This window comes from Pseudochaenichthys georgianus, chromosome 17, assembly GCF_902827115.2.
Source record: "Pseudochaenichthys georgianus chromosome 17, fPseGeo1.2, whole genome shotgun sequence".
NCBI lineage: Eukaryota > Metazoa > Chordata > Actinopteri > Perciformes > Channichthyidae > Pseudochaenichthys > Pseudochaenichthys georgianus.
This window is the reverse complement of record NC_047519.1, coordinates 32,789,676-32,811,042: the sequence shown is the minus strand read 5'-3', so window position 1 is coordinate 32,811,042 and position 21,367 is coordinate 32,789,676. Positions and strand designations below refer to the sequence as shown.

At 40.9% G+C, this 21,367-nt stretch overlaps 1 protein-coding gene across 3 annotated transcripts in view; it reads left to right on the top strand.

Moving 5' to 3' along the window:
- The first annotated feature begins 1,491 nt into the window (after positions 1–1,491).
- The window catches only part of LOC117461845 (netrin-G1-like), a 76,174-nt gene continuing 56,298 nt past the window's right edge, over positions 1,492–21,367 (top strand). For 2 of the 3 annotated variants that reach the window (XM_034103814.2, XM_034103812.2), the window contains exons 1-2: positions 1,492–1,623; positions 8,202–8,845. In XM_034103814.2, the coding sequence (XP_033959705.1) occupies positions 8,588–8,845 (258 nt within the window). In that variant the 5' untranslated portion in view covers positions 1,492–1,623; positions 8,202–8,587. Of the gene's footprint in view, positions 1,624–2,545; positions 3,009–8,201; positions 8,846–21,367 lie in introns of those variants that run through there. The other variant, XM_034103813.1, reaches the window with a different exon arrangement.

Below are 21,367 nucleotides of genomic sequence, written 5' to 3'. Positions count from 1 at the left end.
ACTTCTGAACACATAATGAGCATGTTAGCATTGTTACTATGAACATAATAATTTGTCAGAACTTAGTCTAAGAGCCATGGTCCTAGGCCTTTGTTTCACTAAAACTGGACGCCATTACGTTATAGAAGAAATGACCAAAGATAACTGAAAGAAAACAAATCCCTTACAGTGACCAAAATCGATTGTAGTTTGACACGTAAAATGACCAAAATATAAGCAATTGAACTACTATGACTACTATGCTAATGTGAATGCAGTTGAACTCCATACAAGCTACTGCCAAATGAAAGTAAGTTTTTTTGTTATTTACATGTTGACTAATTCCAAAACTACAATATAGCTATCTATCTATCTATCTATCTATGTATCTACACTGCTTATAATCAAAATGACAGAACACAGTCATGCATGTGACTGCCACGGCGCCATGGTAGAATTTCCAGGAGGAATGATTTAATGGAAATGTCAAGAGCAGCAGTCGCTCCAAGCAAAGGCTGAACCCTCTGATACAATGTGAGCCACTTTACCTCAGTGGGGATGAGAGACTTGTTGTCATGCATGCAGCTCCGGTCTGGACCAAATCTGCCTTTATCAGAAAAGAAATGGCTTATACCGTTTTTTTAATGGGATTACAGGTCTTTCCTTGCATATTAATTTGCCAGAAATCAATACTGGCTGATTTGGGGGCATTTTAAAACCCTCAGCTTCATAGTGATCATTGTGCAAAGAAAAAGTGATAGACCAAAGAAAACAGGTTAGGAAATGAAGTGTGTCTATAGAGGAAGAGATGGAATAAAAGGACTCCTTGAAACTGAGATGGTTCATTCCAATATGTTTATTCTATAAATAAAAAGGATGAAGTGGGTGAAAGAAGGACAATCTAATAAGGGAAAGAAAGGAACCCACTGCGAGCCCCAAACGGCATGCATCACAGTCTACTTTACCGTTTTAAAGCATTGTGAATATGAAAAAGCGTTTCTTTCTCTTTTTCTCCCTCCCCTTTCTTGATTAAAAAGCCACTGGTGAAGTTGCTATTGAGCACAAGAGCTGTCCAAGGTTCTGAACATGAATGCAAGAAGTTAACAGAAGGGAGTGAAAACAATATAATGTAAAACAAATTGTGCACCTTCACATTTCTAACTAAATGATTTACATAGAGAGGAAAACACCCTGGTTGCTTTGTGGCTTCGATGGAACACAATCAATGTACACACCTCTTAAAATATGATTTGAGAATATAAGGGTCTGGACATACAGTACATTTACAACTCAGTTTTTTGCACCGACATGGGATACAGTCCACTCAATTACTGTGGTAACCTTCAGGTGGGCGCGGTTATTCTTATCGTGCAATCTCCACCAGTTGGCATTACACCTCAATTAAAATGCGTGTTCAAAGCGACCCGTCACCGCGGCTGTTTGCCGTGCTGCTTGGCACCCTGTAGTGGAGAGGGTGACACCTATGACTCTTCGCCAAGGGAGCCCGGAATACGCACCTAACTGTAGTTATTCTATCAGCTCTCTCTTCAAAATTCGCCGACTATTAATATCAACTTCGACTGGAGGACTTTTTTCCCTTTCCTTTTTCTGCCCGCGCAGAAATCCACACAATCGTAATGGAAGGTAAGATATTTCTTTTGTTTTTCCGAAAGCATCGAGTTCTGAAGCGGTGTTGTATAGTGTCTATGTTCGTCTTTATTATCAGGTTGTTATGAGCGTCAACAAAACAACCAACATATATTATATTTCCAGATATTTTGTTTAGTTTCTTCGGCGATCCAATCCTTCCAACTAATAATGTATAAGTGTGTACTTTTTGAATGTATGTCCTGAGGACTTGCCTCTGTTAAGATTTGGTTGATTTATTCTCCACATGCATCCCTGTCATGTTGACGGATCCTAAATGTGATAATAAAATTGCAATGAGTGTGGTTTGCACGGCGTTAGATGACACGTCTTATCAGAGCTGAACACTGTAATTACTGTTTGCTGAATTCGAAAATGTTTTAACTGTTTTTCAATTGATGTCAGTGCGTATTGGCTTGCATCTTTTGAGGCTGTACCACCGTTTGACTCTGTTGACATCTTGGAGCAACTTTAAATATAAGATTCTACTTTCGACGAAACAAATCATGTTAATTAGTTTTAAATGATTTCCTTCATATGAGTAAACGGGAGGAAATATGCTGTCAGGGATTTTCCAAAAGCATTCCCTCTAAGATAAAGTCATAGTTGGATTTAAAACACAATATAAACTACTATGGGAAAAAAAGAGATCTTGAGGCTGAATTCTCGTTAGATAAATGACTCTAGGGAAGGTTTGTTATTTTAAGCAGTTGCTCGAATTTAACCACGTCGTAAAAAACAACGAAGTTGAAGATGAAGATTTACAAACAAGTCTGAATTGTCTTTAGGACCCCGCGGAGTGCTCGTATGCAACTGGACATAGCGTCTCCATTTGAGGAAGATTGTTTATCTCCCTCCTCCTTTACGGTCCACAACTCGGCAACACTATCAAATCTATCCAAAAGCCTCCATAAGTTGCTCAACATCAGGATGTGTTTTCATACGCGTTGATGGACTTTAATGCATTTGCGACCACTGCGAATCCCCTTAACGTCTTCTTGAAGTGTTTCTCGTGCGCCATTCCGATATATGCTGCGCGAAGAGCAGTGCTGCGTAAAGCCAAACAGCCTGTGTGGACTGTCGTTACTTGGCGGCGTTTGCAGGCGCGAAAGGAAAGGTCTCAATGGGAGCAAGTCCCGGAACAAAATATGGACAGTAAAGCTACTCTAGTGAGACTCAAAAGTTAAAACAAAGTAAAAAAAAAAAGAGAGAGAGAAAACGTTTAGCTCTTCATTTGAATGCCGCTTCTCTTGATTCATTTGGTGAAATTAGAATAATCTGAAAAGAGAAGAATCACTCAAAGGCGTATCAAAGTACTGCTGCAACTTATTTTGGCTGTTAACTTGTTGAATGAGCAGCTCGACCCAGGAGCGAATTTAAATGTGAGTATTGTCGAGCTTTGAGCATTCATATTGTTCATTTTCCTTTTTGTGCACACCGTCACAGTTATAGAGTCATCACAGTGGGCTGTTATAGGTTAACTGTCACTCTAATCAGGTTTGAAGTGGTATTGTTTAACATACGGGAGCCTAAAAGCAACGTAGGCTATGCACTTAAACATCCCTATTCTTTTTCCGATGAATATTTGATAATAATGGGACTTTAACCTGTTGCGCAGCAGGTCAGTAAAGTCAGATATAGGTGTGCCTCGCCTCTGCGCAAAATCTGACCCAGAACATAACGAGACAGCTCCTGTTAAATATCTAAGTGTGTGTGCCTAATGGTTGCTTTCTGTGCATCTTACTTTGAAACGTGCTTTATCACATGACAAACTATAACGCCAAGGACTTGTTCCTTGCTCTCTGTTGTGTGTGTTTGATTGCATAAATGTAAGATGTCCTAGATTTTAGAATGTATGCAACATGTTCTGCGTTTTTGCATGTTAGTGGTTAAGGAAAAGAACTTTGAATAATGTATCGCATCAGATTTCATGTGTGGCATGCAGTGGTGCAGGCAAGCTGCACCACTGCCTCTCTGGCTGGGCTCCTCACTGAGGGACCCTCACGCTGTCTCCACATCAACCACATCCTCCCAGGGTAAAAGCTCTTTGCACAGACAGTCATTGTTGTAAATAAAAAGTGACTCCGATTTCAGAGGCTAAAGGTGGAGCCCCTGGACAGTAATTGTGATGTTTAATGTGCTTATAGATCTAGTGCAGTAATGGTGCCGTTGAGAGACAACGAAATGGAGAAGGGTTTGAAGAGAGAAAGAGCAGGTCTGACCGATTGAATGAGAGACCCTGTGAGAAAGAATGAAGGAGTGAAAGACAATGAGAAGACACATGCTTGCCAGTACAGACATGCTTCTGCTTGCCATTGGATCCCACTGTGACTCATATGGAAGGGTTTGGTTCTTGGCGCGGAGGACCTTGGAAGCATTAACACCATTATTGTTGCACTCATCAGCCAGCCACAAAGCATCAGTCTGCTCCAACTGGCTATGGATCAAAAGTTATTGGTTGGAAGTCAGCAAAATCAATAAACACAACGAGGCGGCATTGTGTGTGTGTACACATCCAAATCCTGACCAGGTGCTCGATACAGAAACAGCAAGACAACAGAACAGCAATTGTTGCGAGGTAAACTGCAGATGGGGCATCCGTTTAGGCTGTCAAGGGCTTTTTTCTTGTTTTTATACTGCAATCAATAAAAGTGTCATCTTGAAATTGATGACAGTGTTTAAGGTACAGGTGTACTACTGTGAATCATAGTATTTCATCACCATGGGCAGCTCTCTTCCACTTTGCCCATTAAGGGAGCCAGGAGGAGATCAGAAAGCCACACTCGGAGACAGAGAGCAAAGCCACACTTTAGCGGGATTACTATAAAATGAATAGAATACATCCGTCCATGGTTTTTAAGAGTCTGGCTGGGAGTTTGTAAGCAATATAAGCCACATGGTACGGCTGCCTGCTGACTTTTAAAACACTCCGCCATGCTTGGGCTGCCCAGGGGATGGAATGCAAGCGGACACAAGGGGGTGTTTCAGAGGCTTCAAAAACAAGTGAAGGAAATGAGAGAGAGAGGGAAAGAGGGGGAAGCTGAGGGTGGGATGGTCACCCTAATCTCTCTCTCTCTCTCTCTCTCTCTCTCTCTCTCTCTCTCTCTCTCTCTCTCTCTCTCTCTCTCTCTCTCTCTCTCTCTCTCTCTCTCTCTCTCTGCATACGGAGAGCTGCTCAAATATTTATGACTTTTAATATAGAATCTGACCTCATATTTCTCTCAGTTAAATTATGACATTCCTCAGTTCCTCCGTGCATTATAGTGGTACGAGGTATGATGAAAAGGCGGGGGAGACAAGAGGAGTAGTTTCTAATTCCTGTATATTTATAGTTTCAGAGTGTAATTTTTATAATAAATGTTTTTTTCATATTTGCACCTCTCTATTGGATTTAAATTAGCCAAGATGGTGTCAAAACACTTGTTGTAGGTTATTTTTAATTAAAACAATAACTGAAAACTGGTCTTAAAACATTTGTTACTGCATGATTTACTCCCTTTCTTTTCAAATGGCCGTGCTCTGATGTTGAATGGTATCTGTCAACAGAGGTTCACTGCGCATCCTGGCACATTTTCCTTTCATCTGTAGATTTCATTACTCCAAGTGTCTGTGAATTAAATCCAATATCCCTGCGGTCAGCTCAATTTGCTGTCGCTTATTAGCTTTGAATGTTCCCTTTTAAATAAAAGAATAACCTCCCTGACACTGCAGCTGGTACCTAATTTACCTGTCTTTATAGTGAAAGTCAACCTCAGCATTATGAAAGGGCGAGTGCTTGTGTGTGTGTGTGACGCCATGTGAGTTGGAGAGTGGTCCATCCTGTGACGCATCGCTGATCAGCGACTGACATTTATATTTATGAATTTTGATACACGCAAGAGAAATCGCTCATTCATCACTCAGAGCTCCAGCCGTGTTATCAAATTCGTAATTGGCCTCATCTTAGGAGTCTTGTTGATTGACATGAGCATTTTTTTAAACCTTAAAGGTTCCAGGGAACTCACCAAGTGTCAGAAAACACAACCCTCTCTATTTTCCTCCATGCCCAAATCTCTAAAAAAGGGGCTGCAACGGATCTGATACAGACTGATCCAGATTTGAACACTGTCCTGACGTCAGGATGGTGGCGCTACCGCTATTGGTCAATTCTCTATCAGGGGAATGAGAGGTTGGGCCACGGCCGGCCATTGCTGCTCGAAAGCGCTGGAGACGCTGTAGTACATATGCCAGGCCTGTAAGTGGCGCTGTAGTCTGCCACAAAAGCAGCGAAGAAGACTTCCCTTGCATGGTTGCCATGGTTGCCCTTCTGTTTATTCTCCGCTATGGCTCTTTTTCTCGCTCCCCGAGGCAAGCGTTTGCGCCTCCTGCTTTAAAACAAATGAATAATGACTCTATATAATCATATGTAATAATGTGCAGCGACGCGGTCATTATGGGGGAAAGAACACGACAGGCATGAAGGTGTTATTATCCCGCTTATTACATGGCCACATTCTCAACAAAGTAACAACATGACTCCCAATATTAATTGAAATGTTTTTATGTATTTAGAAAATGATTTTATTGATTTAAAAATAGTTGTATCTATTGATTTAAATTGACATGCATCCGCTAAGAAAAGTAGTCCGTTGTTACTGTTTTAACTAACGTAGCAACGGCAGGAACTGCTTCGATAGTGTTTTTGAGGAGCTTTTTGATTACAGATTTGATAACATCGTTGCTTGCTTTAAAAGTAGCACAATACATTATGTCAAACCTTAGAAAGTATCTAGATATCCATACCCTAATGCCAAAGTAACTGGCAACTCCCCTCCCCTGCAGGGGGGCATGGTCAGTTGCAGCCCACAGAATCAGCCTCCTACAAAAACAGGGCTGGAAAGAGCAAATAGAGCGAAATGAGGCATGGATCTGTTTGGTATTTTGAAAAAATATATATATTTATATACTTTATATAGGTATGACCCTATGATATATGTTTCAAATATAGCATGATAGGTCTACTTTAAATTCCCTCCCTTAAAATGTTTCTTTCACCAGTTTATTTTCCTCTCCCACCAGAGGTCTATCAAATGTAGCCTGCCTTCAAACCTCCTGACATGGCTCAGGTTGAAAGGTCTGCCGAGCCTGAATTGTAGTGCAGATATTCATTTTGCTTCAGATGAACATCTGTCATTCCATTTGGAATGTATTCACGCCCGTAGACATTTTTGTGAAACGGGCGTTAGGTTGGGAAAAGGAATGAGGTGATTGCCTTAGATGTGGTCAAATGTATTCAAAATGGCACCATTTTCAGTCAAAGACAAGATGGCCAATTTAAAATACTGAATTTTAATGCCTCCATATGTCAGCAGGGAGCACAGAACCCAGCCTGCGTGTGTGAGCTGTAGCAACTCATTAAGATACGTTTCTGTTACCACAATGTGATCCATATCTTTTGTCCTTTCACACGATGAACCTTTTTGATTAAAACTCTTTCCTTAATTAATTTTATATGACTTGATAATCTCTTGATAAAACGGTAATCTCGTGACACAAATCCAAAAGAAGCTTTTTCCTCTGAACATAAAAGACTCTCCACATGCTTCCAACCCAATTTTACCAGAAACTTTTTTATTTCAGCACTGACAGTCAGTCACAGCTGTAGCCTAAATGGGGAGAGAGTAAAGCTGTTGAAGGGAAAGGCATGTTCCCATTGGTTGTAACAGGCACAGCTTACGTCTGAATCTGCGTTAGAATAAATGTGATGTGACATTGCAAACTTGTAATGGGCTTTTAAAAAGGATAACCGTTCATGCTTGTTGAAATTGGGTCCTAAGTAGACAAACGTTCAATTGTAACGTGAGTAAATTTTTCTGAAAAGCCACTAGCGGATACTTCCACAGACTTATCTCACAAACCTGCGGCTACTGAGCACATTGACCTAACTCCTATTTACTGAAAAGTTGCATTGCTCTGTTGCAGGTAGCTTTGTTATAGCTGCTCCATATTATTTTCTCCACTACCGGCACAGACCATTTACCTGAGACATTGAGATTGTGTGTGTCTCCACTGACTGCTGCCAGGCACCATTACCTGATGAGTTAGGCCATCTGAATGATGGCTTGTGATAGCTCCGGGAAATGTACAATCCCTCAAATAGACCATTTCTGTCTCCCAATTTTACTTTAATATTTCCCAAATGCCTCTGAAGGCTTTGGGACAAAGGCAACTCCACATTCAGCAGTAAAAGGAGCAAGAGAATCGGTAAAAGCAATAACTTAAATGCAGTGACATGACACATGGAAATAAGCCTTTTTGTATGAACATAAAATGGAGATTAGGCTTTGCAGAACAAGCACGATTTGAATTGTATAGAGTGATTTTGGCAAGGTTATTATTGAGGGTAATGTATAAATAGTGGATTGCTGCATTGTCTTTGTGTATAAATGATGTGTGTGTGAGTGGTAGTAGGTGATCTTATCCACCTCAGTGCCCTTAAACCATGTAGAACTTAATATAATTCCAAAGTAATAATAACAATGTCTCATATTCTTTATATTCTTTATACCAAAGTGTCCTTTTCTTCTGTCTTATAGGATGCTGTGTGCTGCAAAAACCACAACTGAGAGGAGATCAAGCTAGGACATCTGATAGTTGCTGACTTATGAGGAGTGTCACTCCCCTCTGCCCATCACATCTGACCGTTAGTTGACCCTTTCATCAACACCCACCACTTGTGAAAAGCCCCTTGTTGACACACCTCATCAACCAGGCAGAAGTGCTAGCAATCGAAAAAACAAAATAACTAAATGGGGGCGAATCGTTGCCTGAAGCTGCTCATATAAAAGTAGCAACATGCTGCCACAGTTCCCAAATGCACCATTTGGCTGAAGTTGAATTAGAAAATTCTCAGCGATTTTGTCATTTTTTTATGACAAAGCAGCAGCTGTAAAAACTAAAAGTTCCACAAAAAACACACAGAATGAGATCAGTGATGCTTTGGCCCGTTTTGTTCGCTCTTCAAGCTGGGTGCACCAGCGTGGCCCACGCCATGCAAAACTACCCCGCGGCCTGGGGACACTATGACGTGTGTAAGTTCCAGATCTATACAGAGGAGGGACTGGCGTGGGACTACATGGCCTGTCAGCCAGAAGGCGCCGACATGACGAAGTACCTGCGAGTGGCCCTCGACCCCCCAAACATCACGTGTGGAGATCCGCCAGAAACGTACTGCGCTTTGGTGAGTAGTAACCTCGCCCGTCCCGTGATGGAGACAAATGAGGCTGTAGGCAGGATCACACAGAGTACTGGGTCAGGGATAAAGAGTGGTGCATACAAGGCACCGAGCTGTTGCTGCGTCAGAGATTAATGTGCACATTGAAACAGTGTGCACACTAGGATGCACTTCCATGAAGCAGCACAGACACAATGCAGAAACACATCAATACATGCTAAACAATCATTGAGAAGCAGGTGTTAAGATCCAATGGTTTATATCAGCACCCTAATATGTACAGCACATGCAAGCAACAAGTCATACAGCATGAACCACAGTTAAATGACTCATCTGGTAGCCGAGTTAAATCAAATGTGTTACTTTTCTGACAGTACTGAGGTTTTAAACTGCGGTCACAGATCGTTTGTTAGAGAGAACCATTCAGAAAAACCCATTGAAAGCTGTTTGAGAAAAGGAAGGCACTTTCAACAAATATTTAGCAGGTGATTAGTTGAACCATCAGTGATGTTTTTTTAACCACCTAAACCACACCCATAGCTGCTCACTGGAAGTTGATTGGTGGAAACGCTTTGTGTGAAGCCTGATGTGCTGGATTGGATCTTGTGATTCTGCCATTCTCGTATGATCTGTAATATGTTAAGAATGTACCTGCTCATATGGTCATTTATGCATATTCTAACGAGCCATTTAATAAATGTGAGATATTTTGTTCTTAATCTCTTTGAATAGATAGATATATGTTGTGCTATATCATAAAACGCTGCAGAAGTTATTTACTTTAAACATTATTTTTTTTTTAAATTAACAGCATGTTGACCAATTAAGGTATTTGGTCAAAAAATATGGCAATATTCAAATTGACCACTTAGCTTTAATAAGCAAACAGACACATGCCAAACAAAATATGCCTGCAAACACTAAAGCATTATTAGAACTATTATTTTAGAACTGCACACACACGCACGCACGCACGCATGCACGCACGCACGCACGCACACACACACACACACAAACACACACACACACACACACACACACACACACACACACACACACACACACACACACACACACACACACACACACACACACACACACACACACACACACACACACACACAACCACACACAAGATCAGTCTTACCACTGATATAGGGTAATTGTACTGGCGCACTGCATGCGCACAGCAGTGCTCAGCGTCGTGTTTTATTGGCCCTTATCAACCATTATCAACAGTTCAACCTCCGGTTGCATTTGTCTAGAATCACACAAAAGGAAACAGCAAGAGCCCACCGGCTCTAACGTGCTTCATTAGAAGTCGCGTGTGCGCCCACTGAGAGCCCCTGAAAGTAAATATTTACCAATTAAAATGAGCATCTTTAAAAGGAGAGTTTTAATTTGTGCAGCTCCAGATGGCATTGAGACATGTAATGCCACAGTAGGATGAAAAAGAAGCAAGTCGCTAGTCAGGTGTTATGTTCTGTAAAGCTTTTTATGAAAACAAACAGTAAAACCTTTATCATCAGTTGAATATCCCGAAAAGCACATTGAAATAACGCAGGGAGTAGAAAGAGACACATAGTGGTCAGACTGGTGCCTCATTTGGCTACACAGTAACTGTTGGTACCTGACGTTGTTTTTGCACAACTTTGTCTATATATATATTTTCAATTGAAACATTCCTACAATATTGTTGAATATTCTTGTATTACTCTGTGTTTGTAGTTGATAGTTAGGATTAATAAACCAAGTTGTTTTACTGGACATTTGTTAAGTTTCAAATGATAAGATAATGGTTACGATACATGCTAGTTGAGTCTATTTTGATGTTGAAATTCAACTGATGTTAGCAATGTTGCTAGTTGTGCGTAGGGTTGCAAAGGGGCGGAACATTTCCGGTACATTTCCGGAAAGTTTCCGTGGGAAATTAAGCTGGGAATTTTGGAAATATTCGATGCAAAATTAAACAAAAAACATGACATTCCAACAGATTTGAAGTGGAACAGAACAAGTTTTAATTATTTTATTGAAAAATTATTTGTTTCATTGAAGAACGAAAACAGGAATGTTGAGTTAAATATTACTGTGCATGTGATGGAGGAATGCACAGTGCATGTAGGGGGTGTGGTCTCAATAGCTATGCAGTAAGCCAGGGGTGTCAAACTCAAGGCCCGGGGGCCAAATCCGGCCCGCGACTTCATTTGATGTGGCCCGCAAGAGCTTGCAAAGAATATAATACGTTCTTATATGGTTACATGACACTTTACAGACGACATGTCCCACAATGCATCGCGCACTGTGACATGCTCACTGAAGAGAGAATGATTTGCCCTGGACTTCTGCTTTCAGACGTAGTTAGTTACTAAGTTATTACCCTATCCGATAATAATCCAGTGCAGAGGCAATAATGTAATTATAATACATTATTTTGTATATATTTTATATTTATACATGTATATTTATATGGTTACAACCGGCCCTTTGAGTGCAACCATAATGCCAATGTGGCCCGCGATGAATTTGAGTTTGACACCCCTGCAGTAAGCAGTGTGCTATGGCATGGATATTCAAGTGTACTTGAATGGCATCTGTTTGTTTTAGTCAAGATTATGCTAAAATATACTTTCCCCAACTATATTGAATGCTATGAAGAGCCAACCTTCAATTTTGAAAATTCCCAGTTAATTCCCGTTAATTCCCATGGAAAGTTTCCATCTTTGAAAATTCCCGGAATTTTGCAACCTTAGTTGTGCGTCCTGCTTCTCTTACGCTTTAAAATCCAAAAGGATTTAGTAAACTCACTACGTGTCCAGGAAAATACACCCTATCATTCCCTGCTAATAGGGGAGAAAGGTTGTGTGACACTTTTCAATAAGACAATCTAACAAAAAGATAGTATGTTTAAAGTCCATCGATCTATATATTTTACTCAACCACAAAACACTTTGCTACCACTAAACGTTAATCTACTGTTACACCAACACACTCTCACTCCCTAAGCGTCCAATAGCGACGTTTGGTCAGTGTCCGTGGCGTCCAATTGTGACGCTCCTAGGCTCCTTCAGCTTCATAAAGGGACGCAAATAGCTTTCAACTGATTGCAATGTATTCCCATCTGCGTCGGGATTTGACGCTCATGGAAGCACGGCATGCGTTTATGCCGGCTGCCCTTAAAGGCAATGTGAGCATCCATTCCCATTGGATAACGGAGAATTTTACACCCGGAAGTAAGTACTCCTCTTACTGTCGATTGATTTTACAGTGATATCTGCACTACTCATCGACTAAAAAACACCAGATTATCCTTGTTAATTACACAACATTGATTGGTTTAAATTGTGTGCAATGCTTTTGTATTTTTCCCCTTCGATTCGGAGAAACAAATATGTTTTCTGAGTAAAGGATGGCAGAAGACACTACACTACCCAGAATCCCCAGCTATCGTTTGGCCTACACCATGTGCTCTGTTTGACAAACCCCGTTTTTTTCACCATTCATTCCGATGGCTGGCGTCTATGTCACGTGATCTTCAAATTTCTCCCTGCAGAAAAAGAAAACATGGCCGAACTTCGTTTTATTCTGGGTGGAAAATGCCTATTTTAAAGTTAGTTTGGCCATTAAAATGCGTTTTGATGTCATTTGATGCGAGAAATATGAGTTGTTATTTCAGATTATGTGTGCAGTGGATGTACATGATCTTTAGTTTGCTAGTTATTACGAAGATTACTTCAGGAAATCGCGACGTTTTCATTGTTACCAAGGTGGTTGCTAGGGACGCTGCTATCGATATTATTTCTGTTATGTTGTGTAACTGTTTAATTGTGTTATCTTTATTGCTACCCCCTTCGCCGTCAATGTATATTGTTGGTTCACAGCCTAAACATATTAGTTTAACAAAATCCGCATCTAAAGATAGCCTACGTTATTTCCCCCCTGTGCAATTCCAGTCTCACATCTCAGAGCACATCGTCATTAACAAATACCGGAAACAGACCAAAATAATAATAATACCTTATTCCGAGTGTGCTTGCTTTTCTCTTTGAAAGTCATCACATAACGGCATTGTAATACACGGTTCGGCTGCATTACATATTACATATCTGCCGTAGTTCTGTATTTATAGCCCTGATGAGAAGACAAACATGAGGAACTGAAAACGTGACGTGGATCATAAATATATCAGCCATTAAACAACATCTTACATTTCTTTTCACACAATACGTCTCCTTGCAGTATCAACACTAATTCGGCTCACTTTTATATTTGATCCAATTGGTAGATAGGCTGTATTTACACCATAAAGGTTCACAGCTGATATAAAGGGACACCTGGTGGTTAAAGCATGTTATTGAATTTCAATATTTTTATTATTAGATATTAATACAATCCCTATAAAGTATATTCATTACTCGTTATTCTCTACTAATTGTTAATTAAAGACTGTATATAATGACTATTTTTCACATCCCTTTCATATAGGCCTACACAACTGTGGTGTAGTTCTGCACTGAATGAAAAACTTGGGTCGCAGGTTCCTCAATAGTGCATTACAAGACATCTATCAATATTTGTGCATACCTCCAGCAATGTTAACTATGTTGAAGCACTTATTTTAACTGATATTATACATAATGTATTATACTCTTATGAGATGTATGTAGATATTTCATCTCCGGCCTTGTCAGGTATTGAACAATCAATAAATAAAGAACACAGAATTGTTGAATATAAAAAACAGAATTTGTGTGATTATACTAAATGATTTTCAAATAAACACAACTGCATATTTAACTGTTACACATGCTGATGTAACGCAAATGTTCCAACTTGGGATCAATAAAGTATATATATATATCTTAAGCTGATCGATGGCTACTGCCATATTTGCAAAATGTGCCTCTGAACCTTGACAAGTGCATGTTTCAGGCTTATCAATTAATGTAATGTAATGTTATCACAGGGGTCACACACATAAGACCAGCTGTTAAATAAAGCTCTTCTGACCTTAGCTGGCATGTGGGTATATATATTAATACTGCCCATTATGGGCACAAGCAATTTGGACGCGGTGGACCCGTTCAAATCCAGTTTTGGACAGTCTGCCGTGGTTCCATCCCATTTCAAGTGCTGTTCGAGAATCGGCTTAACCCTCGGAGCACACTCTCCAATCACAGAGCTTGAGGACTATCAGGGGTTTGTCAAGAGCACATGGTGTAGTCCAAACGATAGCTGGGGATTCTGGGTAGTGTAGTGTCTTCTGCCATCCTTTACTCCTGGGAATGGACGCTCACATTACCTTTAAGGGCAGCCGACATAAACGAATGCCGTGCTTCCATGAGCGTCAAATCCCGACGCAGATGGGAATACATTGCAATCAGTTGAAAGCTATTTGCGTCCCTTTATGACGCTGAAGGAGCCTAGGAGCGTCACAATTGGACGCCACAGACACTGACCAAACGTCGCTATTGGACGCTTAGGGAGTGAGAGTGTGTTGGTTACACCAACAATGTAAGATGTAGACATCTGGATTGCACCTAAACTTTGCAATGGCCCTTTCCACATTGTAGTACAGCAGGCATCAAAGGCGTGGATTGTCCACCCACTCAGAGGGAATTGTTTACGACAAACACAATCAATCTTTAATAACAGGACCTGAGTGATCACGGGTAGAATAGAATTTGCAATATCCACACCTCGTATCATTTGCCAATTCAAGCTGTTCCTCAACTTAACTAAAAGGTTTTGTTATGTGCAGTGTTGGGCAAGTTACTTCCAAAATGTAATATATTACTTATTACTCTCTTTTGAAAGTAATAAGTTACATTAAAATATGACTGTCTCTGAAATGTAATGAGTTACACTACTTTAGTTACTTTTGAGTTACTTTCACCAAAATTACCGCAAAATAATGGCTAGTTATTTTAAATGCTAAAATGTGGTTTAGTGCAGCTCATTATACATCCAGTGAAAGGCAATGTGGTATAGCATAACAACTGTGTAGGCCCTTAGGCTACTAACAACTTGTATTACACGGGTTAGTTGAATACTCAATTCTGATTGTAACTTCTTAACATGTGACACGTTGTTAATACAGTACAGACCACTGTCAAGGACTATAATGAAGGTTGCTCAGGAGGATCAAGAAAGAGAAAGGAAAAGAGGTTAAAAGACGGAGTGCTGGACGTCAGATAAATCACCAGAAGAAGGCAGAGAGGAAGTAAACACTAACAGGACATAGAATGGGCTCTGTAGTGTGTTTTGTATATGGCCGTGTACAGGCCCGGCTCCAGAACAAAATGACTCAGGGTGCCTCTGAGATCACAGGGGGCGCAGCAGTAGTAGGTTTACATGAGCAATAGTGGCCGGCAACAGCAATGACAAATAGTAGAGATGTCCCGATCCGATCACGTGATCGGGGATCGGAGCCGATCACGTGATTTTCAAAAGATCGGAATCGGGAGAAAAAAATCGGGGATCGGGATTTTTTTTTTTTTTTTTTATAAAATATTTTTATTATTTTATTTAATGTTACAAAAAAAAATGACCATGTTCACGTCTTAAAGTCATCCTGAGGACTTAGTATTTAAAATTACACAACATCATGTATGTGTTGCTTTCTTTGGGCTTGTTTTCAGACCTGGTTGCTTATTTCTCTGAAAGCTGGCAACAGAGTGGGCGCAGTGTCTAATAGTAGCAGTAAGCTAACGAGAGGCTACGTTCAGCTGGTGACTCGGGAGTCGGGACAGAGAAAATGTCAGGAGTTTGGAAGTATTATAAAATTGAAAGCGAAGGCAGTGTAACAGCCAGATGCAATGTTTGCAAGGCAGAGGTTCCGCGTGGTGGAAAGAACAGAGCTACGTTCAACACGACCAATCTAATACGCTACCTGAGAAACAAACACCAACAACAACACGACCAGTACACAGCGGCCACTCAGGTAACGGCACTGAAACAACCGACACTTTCAGAGACTTTGAAAAGGCCAAAAAAATAACAGCCAAGATAGCTGAATTCATCGCGTTTGATGACCAGCCGTTATCTGTTACCTTTTTTTCTCTTAATGCATTGCATAAAGATCGGATCGGGAAAAATCGGTATCGGCAGATTGTCAAAATCAAATGATCGGAATCGGATCGGGAGCAAAAAAAGGTGATCGGGACATCCCTAAAAGATAGCATTGATGGTCCCCAATGAACAGATGATGGCATTTGTTATGTTTTGAAACCAAGCAAGTAAGAACATTTCAAGTGAGTTAAAAGTGCAATCCTGAAATATCTCATATAGTCCAAAGTAGACTATGGCAACGAAAAGCACCAAAGCTTCAAAGCTGTACTGATAAAACAAATGAGAACATTTTGTAAATCAAGGCACATATTATTTAAACCAGCTCATGGTTTGAAATGGCAAATATTGAAAAGCAAAAGTATTATTAAAACCATGTACTAAATCATCACTTTGGTCCCATCATATACTCTGGGAAGAGAATATACTGTGCTTGAAAACTGGATCACATCATCATGTGAGGTTGACTTTGTGACCTGGAGAACATTTCAGCTGCAACATTAGCTTGTTGGGATATGAGATCTTTTTGTAGCCATTCGTGGTGAAGGCATCTGTGCTATTGTATGCATTATTTTTGAATATGGCACTATTTTCACATGAATATTCTAGCCCTTGTCTATTTGTATACCACGAGCTGCAAAATGACCGCCTAACCCCACTGTACAGGCGAGTACTTGTTTAGATATACCTGGGGAGGCTCTGTTTTGCCGTGGTATCCTGGCACCTGCGGGCCGCAGAGGGGCGGCGTAGTTTGGGGAGACGAAGACTGCTGCTAGTGTCCACAACGGAGGGCAGTGGCGGTTCTACAGGGTGGCATGGGGTGGCAGCTGCCACCTCAGAAAAATGCCTTGCCACCCCAGCTGCCACCCCAGTTGGCAGCTTTGTTTTGAAAAAAAAGTTGTGGCTCATCGGACATTTATGAGAGAAAATCTCTAATGTCCGAGTGCAAGTGAATGCAGCACAAGACGCGAGCCTTGTAACCCCTCCCCCGGCCCTGGAACGAGCCTGGAAATATGATTTGCGGCGATTTCATTTGAACGGGGGACAGCTCAAAACGAGAAGCATTTCGGATCCAAGTAGACGGAAGGAATGAGGTATTTGCGGTCAGTGGCGGCGCCAGGGTATGGCTTGGGTAGGCTACAGCCATACCAAGAAATGGCTTAGCCCCACCATGAAAAATGATGTTAAGGTAAGCAAAATAAAGTCCGCCAACTCGCGCAGAGTAAATTGCACAGACAGCAGTTAGTAAGATTGATTTCAGTAGCCACTTGTCTGGAAATACCGAAGACTAGAAACGGTTTTGAAAACTTTTGTCACTTAGTGATCGTCTTCTCAATAGAACATCTTTGATAATGTCTTCTGGCCAATCAGAATCACGATAACGGCGTGGTGTTGTTGCAGGAAGTCCCGATACATCGATACAACATTACGTGTTGATTTCTATCAACACGTAATGTGTAATGGAATAAGACCCCACGGTTTGATGATTGATAGGTGTGTGGGCTGTCTTTCATTTTGACACACAGAACAATGGGGGCTATCCACAATGTAAAGTAATTCACACAGCCTCTGCTCTTGTCTCTGTGAGGAGCAGCAGGTTCAGCTTTCAGAACAAAGTAACACAAAACTAAAATACCATTCATTTTTCAAGACAAATGTGCCTTTTTATTTCATACAGTTCAATTTGGATTGAGACAGGGAAATAATCTAAACCTCACGCGTGACGTTTCACTGTCAAGGGGAGCGTGTATGTAATTACAATGCAAATACTGACTTGAGCCCCACCGCTGTATGGGTTAGCCCTACCATAGATTACCCAACACAAATACTCTGGAGCCGCCACTGTTTGCGGTCTACAATGAGCCTGTCAAGTTTGGCTGTACTCAGCATTGAATCAAAACGCACTAAAGCTTTAAATCTTAATAAGTTTGTGAGGCGCTTTGCTGAACAAGATGGTAATCACCACATTCAGCTGTTTTAGGCATGCCAACTTGATGCTCTGCTCACGGATGAGTCGATGAGAATAATAAACTGTTAAGATGATGACCTTACGTGTGTATAATATGTTTCTTCTTTGTGGGGTTCTGCCCCCAAAAAACAGTTTTAAGTCCTGAGAAAGTCAAATAAGACGGTGTGTAAAACTTCACTGCCCAGCCAAAAGAAAGTAACCACTTTGATTTAACTAGGTTAGTAGCTAGGACTTTCCACTGGATAATAGCTGCAGCGATGTTTATGTTTTAGCTGAATACATGTTTTTTAACCCTAACTGATGCAGTTAGTCACTTCTTTAATGTTTGTTCTTTTACGGTCTGCAGTAGATGCAGCGTTGCTGGCGTTTAGTGATGGTTGCTTTAACCATTTACGTATAAATAATTATCCACAGATGTGTGTCACTGCTGTGAAAGCACTTTGGGAATGATGCACGCGCAGCGGAGCAGGTCACGCGCACCGGACACAATTTGTTGTTTGTATTTTTCGCTCCGTTCTCTTTTTTGAATAGAGGGTGCACAACATTCAACTGCCCTGAAGATCCCGACACGAAGCCTGAAGGGTAAACACACCAGGTTTACTAATCTACCCGCACAATGTGTCTGGTGTCGGAATGTCTCGCTATGTTAGTACATTCTTAAAAAACAAAACACCATTTAATTTCGGGTTGAAATGTGTTGTAACTGCGTTACTGGGCATTGTAACGGGTAATATATTACCCACATTTCATAAGTAATGCGTTACATTACTTCGTTACAGCAAAAAGTAATATATTACTGTAACTCCGTTACTTTTGTAACGCCTTACACCCAACACTGGTTATGTGAGTGTTCATACGTCGCTGCATGTGACAGGCTCACCTCTGACATGAATCTGAGGTCATCATTGTACAGATGATCAGAAACGCAGGATCCTTCTGCACTCGCTTAAACGGCTGTGGTGCCTTTGATCTGTTTACATTCTCAGTTGGCACACAGGCAGACAGACACCGGTGACCTTATCCACCGGTGCTTCCTGAGACTTTGTTGGAGATGAGAGCAGCATGCAAATGAGCTCTTTTAGCCAATCACTAAGTTGCCTGCAGTGAGCCTAGTCTAATCACTTTCCCCAGGAGTTGGTTTCCCTCATAGCGGACGGTCAAAGAGTCCTGGTTGGCTCGTCCACCCTCCCTTCCCTCTGTCTTGTGCTTTTGATTGCCATCTTTTTCGCTCAAGGATGTTTTTGTTGTACAAACTAAGCTCTGCTGACCGAAAAAGGGCATTAATCTTTCAAGAGTGGATTTTTTATAAGTCTAGGTTTGAGGTGGTTTATGTTTGGATGAAATGGTAATGAAAACCGCTTTCAGTGTTTGTTCTAATACCAAGCCTACTTTCTCTTTAGAGAAAGTAATAACAGAGAGTCCAGGAAAAAAGGGTGTCTAGGACAGTTGTTCTGCATCAGGCAGTAAGCCCTGTTTTTATTTTTAGCTGCAGACCTTCAGGGGTTCTTCAAAATTGAGTTGGTATTAAAGCTGTTCTCCTGTGGTGCGCTGTGGTACTGTCACTCACTATCATTCAACACTGCTTTAATATATTTCCCACTTAAAGGCAGTGGGCAAGCTGAAACATTGAAAGGTGTATGCTGTCATTTAAGAAGATAGATGAATTAACATTCATTTTCCAAATGTGTAATATTTCTTATTCATGCATTTGGCTGCAACTAATGAAGAATGATTTTGAGAATTTTCTTAGATTAATACAAATTATCCAATCAGACCCATTTGAATGTTCGTAGGAAAGACATTAATTACACTATTGCACCACATGGGCTTTAATTAACAATATCTGTTAATGCATAAGAATGCCTGCTGAACGTCATCTGCATTAAAAAACCTCTCATATTCATTTTTGATATGGTTAGCAGACATGAGAGTTAATTACAGCGCTTTTCTCCCTCCCTTAAGTCTAAATCAGGTTGGCTTTGGTGGATTTAATGGAAATTCACAAAGGTGGCAGGTCATTACTTTGCTTCATGAGGAGGTTTAATTTCCATGCAATTCAGAGTCAAACCAAATCATTTGTAGATGCTAAGTAATGGGCATGGATGTGTTTATTCCACAAAACATAAATAAGCGTTTGGCAGATGGCTGCCACAGCGTCTTAACATTTCACAATGTGAATCTGCTGGGTAAACACATTCTGTTTTGTTAAACAGACCACACTTGTGAAGCATTGCTAACGGAGACTAGTGTTTGGATTAGTACCCTGCTGATTAGAAAACTTTTCACTGTGGTGGTTTGAATTGTGGCAGGGACAATCTTGGAGGAAGAAGTTGACAGACTCTCTGTTCTCCCACAACATCTCCAGTGATCTGGCAACAGATCTAAGTGAAGGAATGTGAGCTTTGAGTTAGGTGTCATCGGCCCACATGCTCCACAGTATCTGCAGCCATGCTGATTCATCCCCGTCACGTTGGCAATTGTATAAACATTTGTGAGACTGATTCAGTAATGGTGCTTATTCCAGCTACTCCGAGTCTGACTGGGTGGATTCTTGTAATTCCTCTGAACTTTATTTAGTTCTCTCAGAATGGATGAAAGGCGTTGCGGCTGCCAGATCACCACTCGGCCCCTCGGAGGCTTAGCAAGGAAAGACGAGAGCTCCTACTAAGCTGCTCGGAGACTGCAACGTTATTGACAGTCAATGCAGCAGACTTATCTTAGCTGGCAATGACGGGAGCCATTGTGAACATTCAATCTGTGTCTTACATGCTCATAAGAATTGACGTAATAGACTTTAGAAATGAATCGATTATAGACAAAAGAAGTAACCTTTGCTACATGTAGGCCAAGAGGTCAGGGCATACATAATACATCTGCAGAACAGCTAGTGCCTCAACTCTCTGTCCTGCACAATGTGTTAATATATTAGCCTTCTAACTTGCTTTTCCAGTTAAATCATTGAGCTCTTGGCTGTCTGGAATGAGTTTCCTGGAAGTGTTAGATACAAGAAAGTACAGGAAGTGTAACCAGAGACAGAAGCTTTCCATGTGATGCTAATAACACTTGAGAAAGGTTGTGGTTAAGACTGCATAGTCAAAGCATAAATGAATTCCATGTTGTGTGTTGTGACTTTTACAATATTCAGCTGATCATTCCCGAACCCTAAAGCTACACTACACAAGTTAAAGGGGCCCTATAATGCTTTTTGGGGGTCTCCATTTCCTGTAGTGTGTTATATAGGTTTTTGTGCTACATGGTGCAGAAGTCTGCACAGGCTAAAATCACAGGAGAAACACCATTACAAATATAAACCTGCAAATGAGCATAATAGTCAGGGGTGCACATCACCTTTTTACCCTGGTTCTCAAAGGAGTACCTGGAGATGTTGCTTGGTGCGCATCCTTAAAATGAAATAAACCAGATCTTTTGAGGGGTTCTTGACTTTATGAACGGGGGTGCGCTAGTGAGCACGCTCATGAACCGCAGCAGGGTTA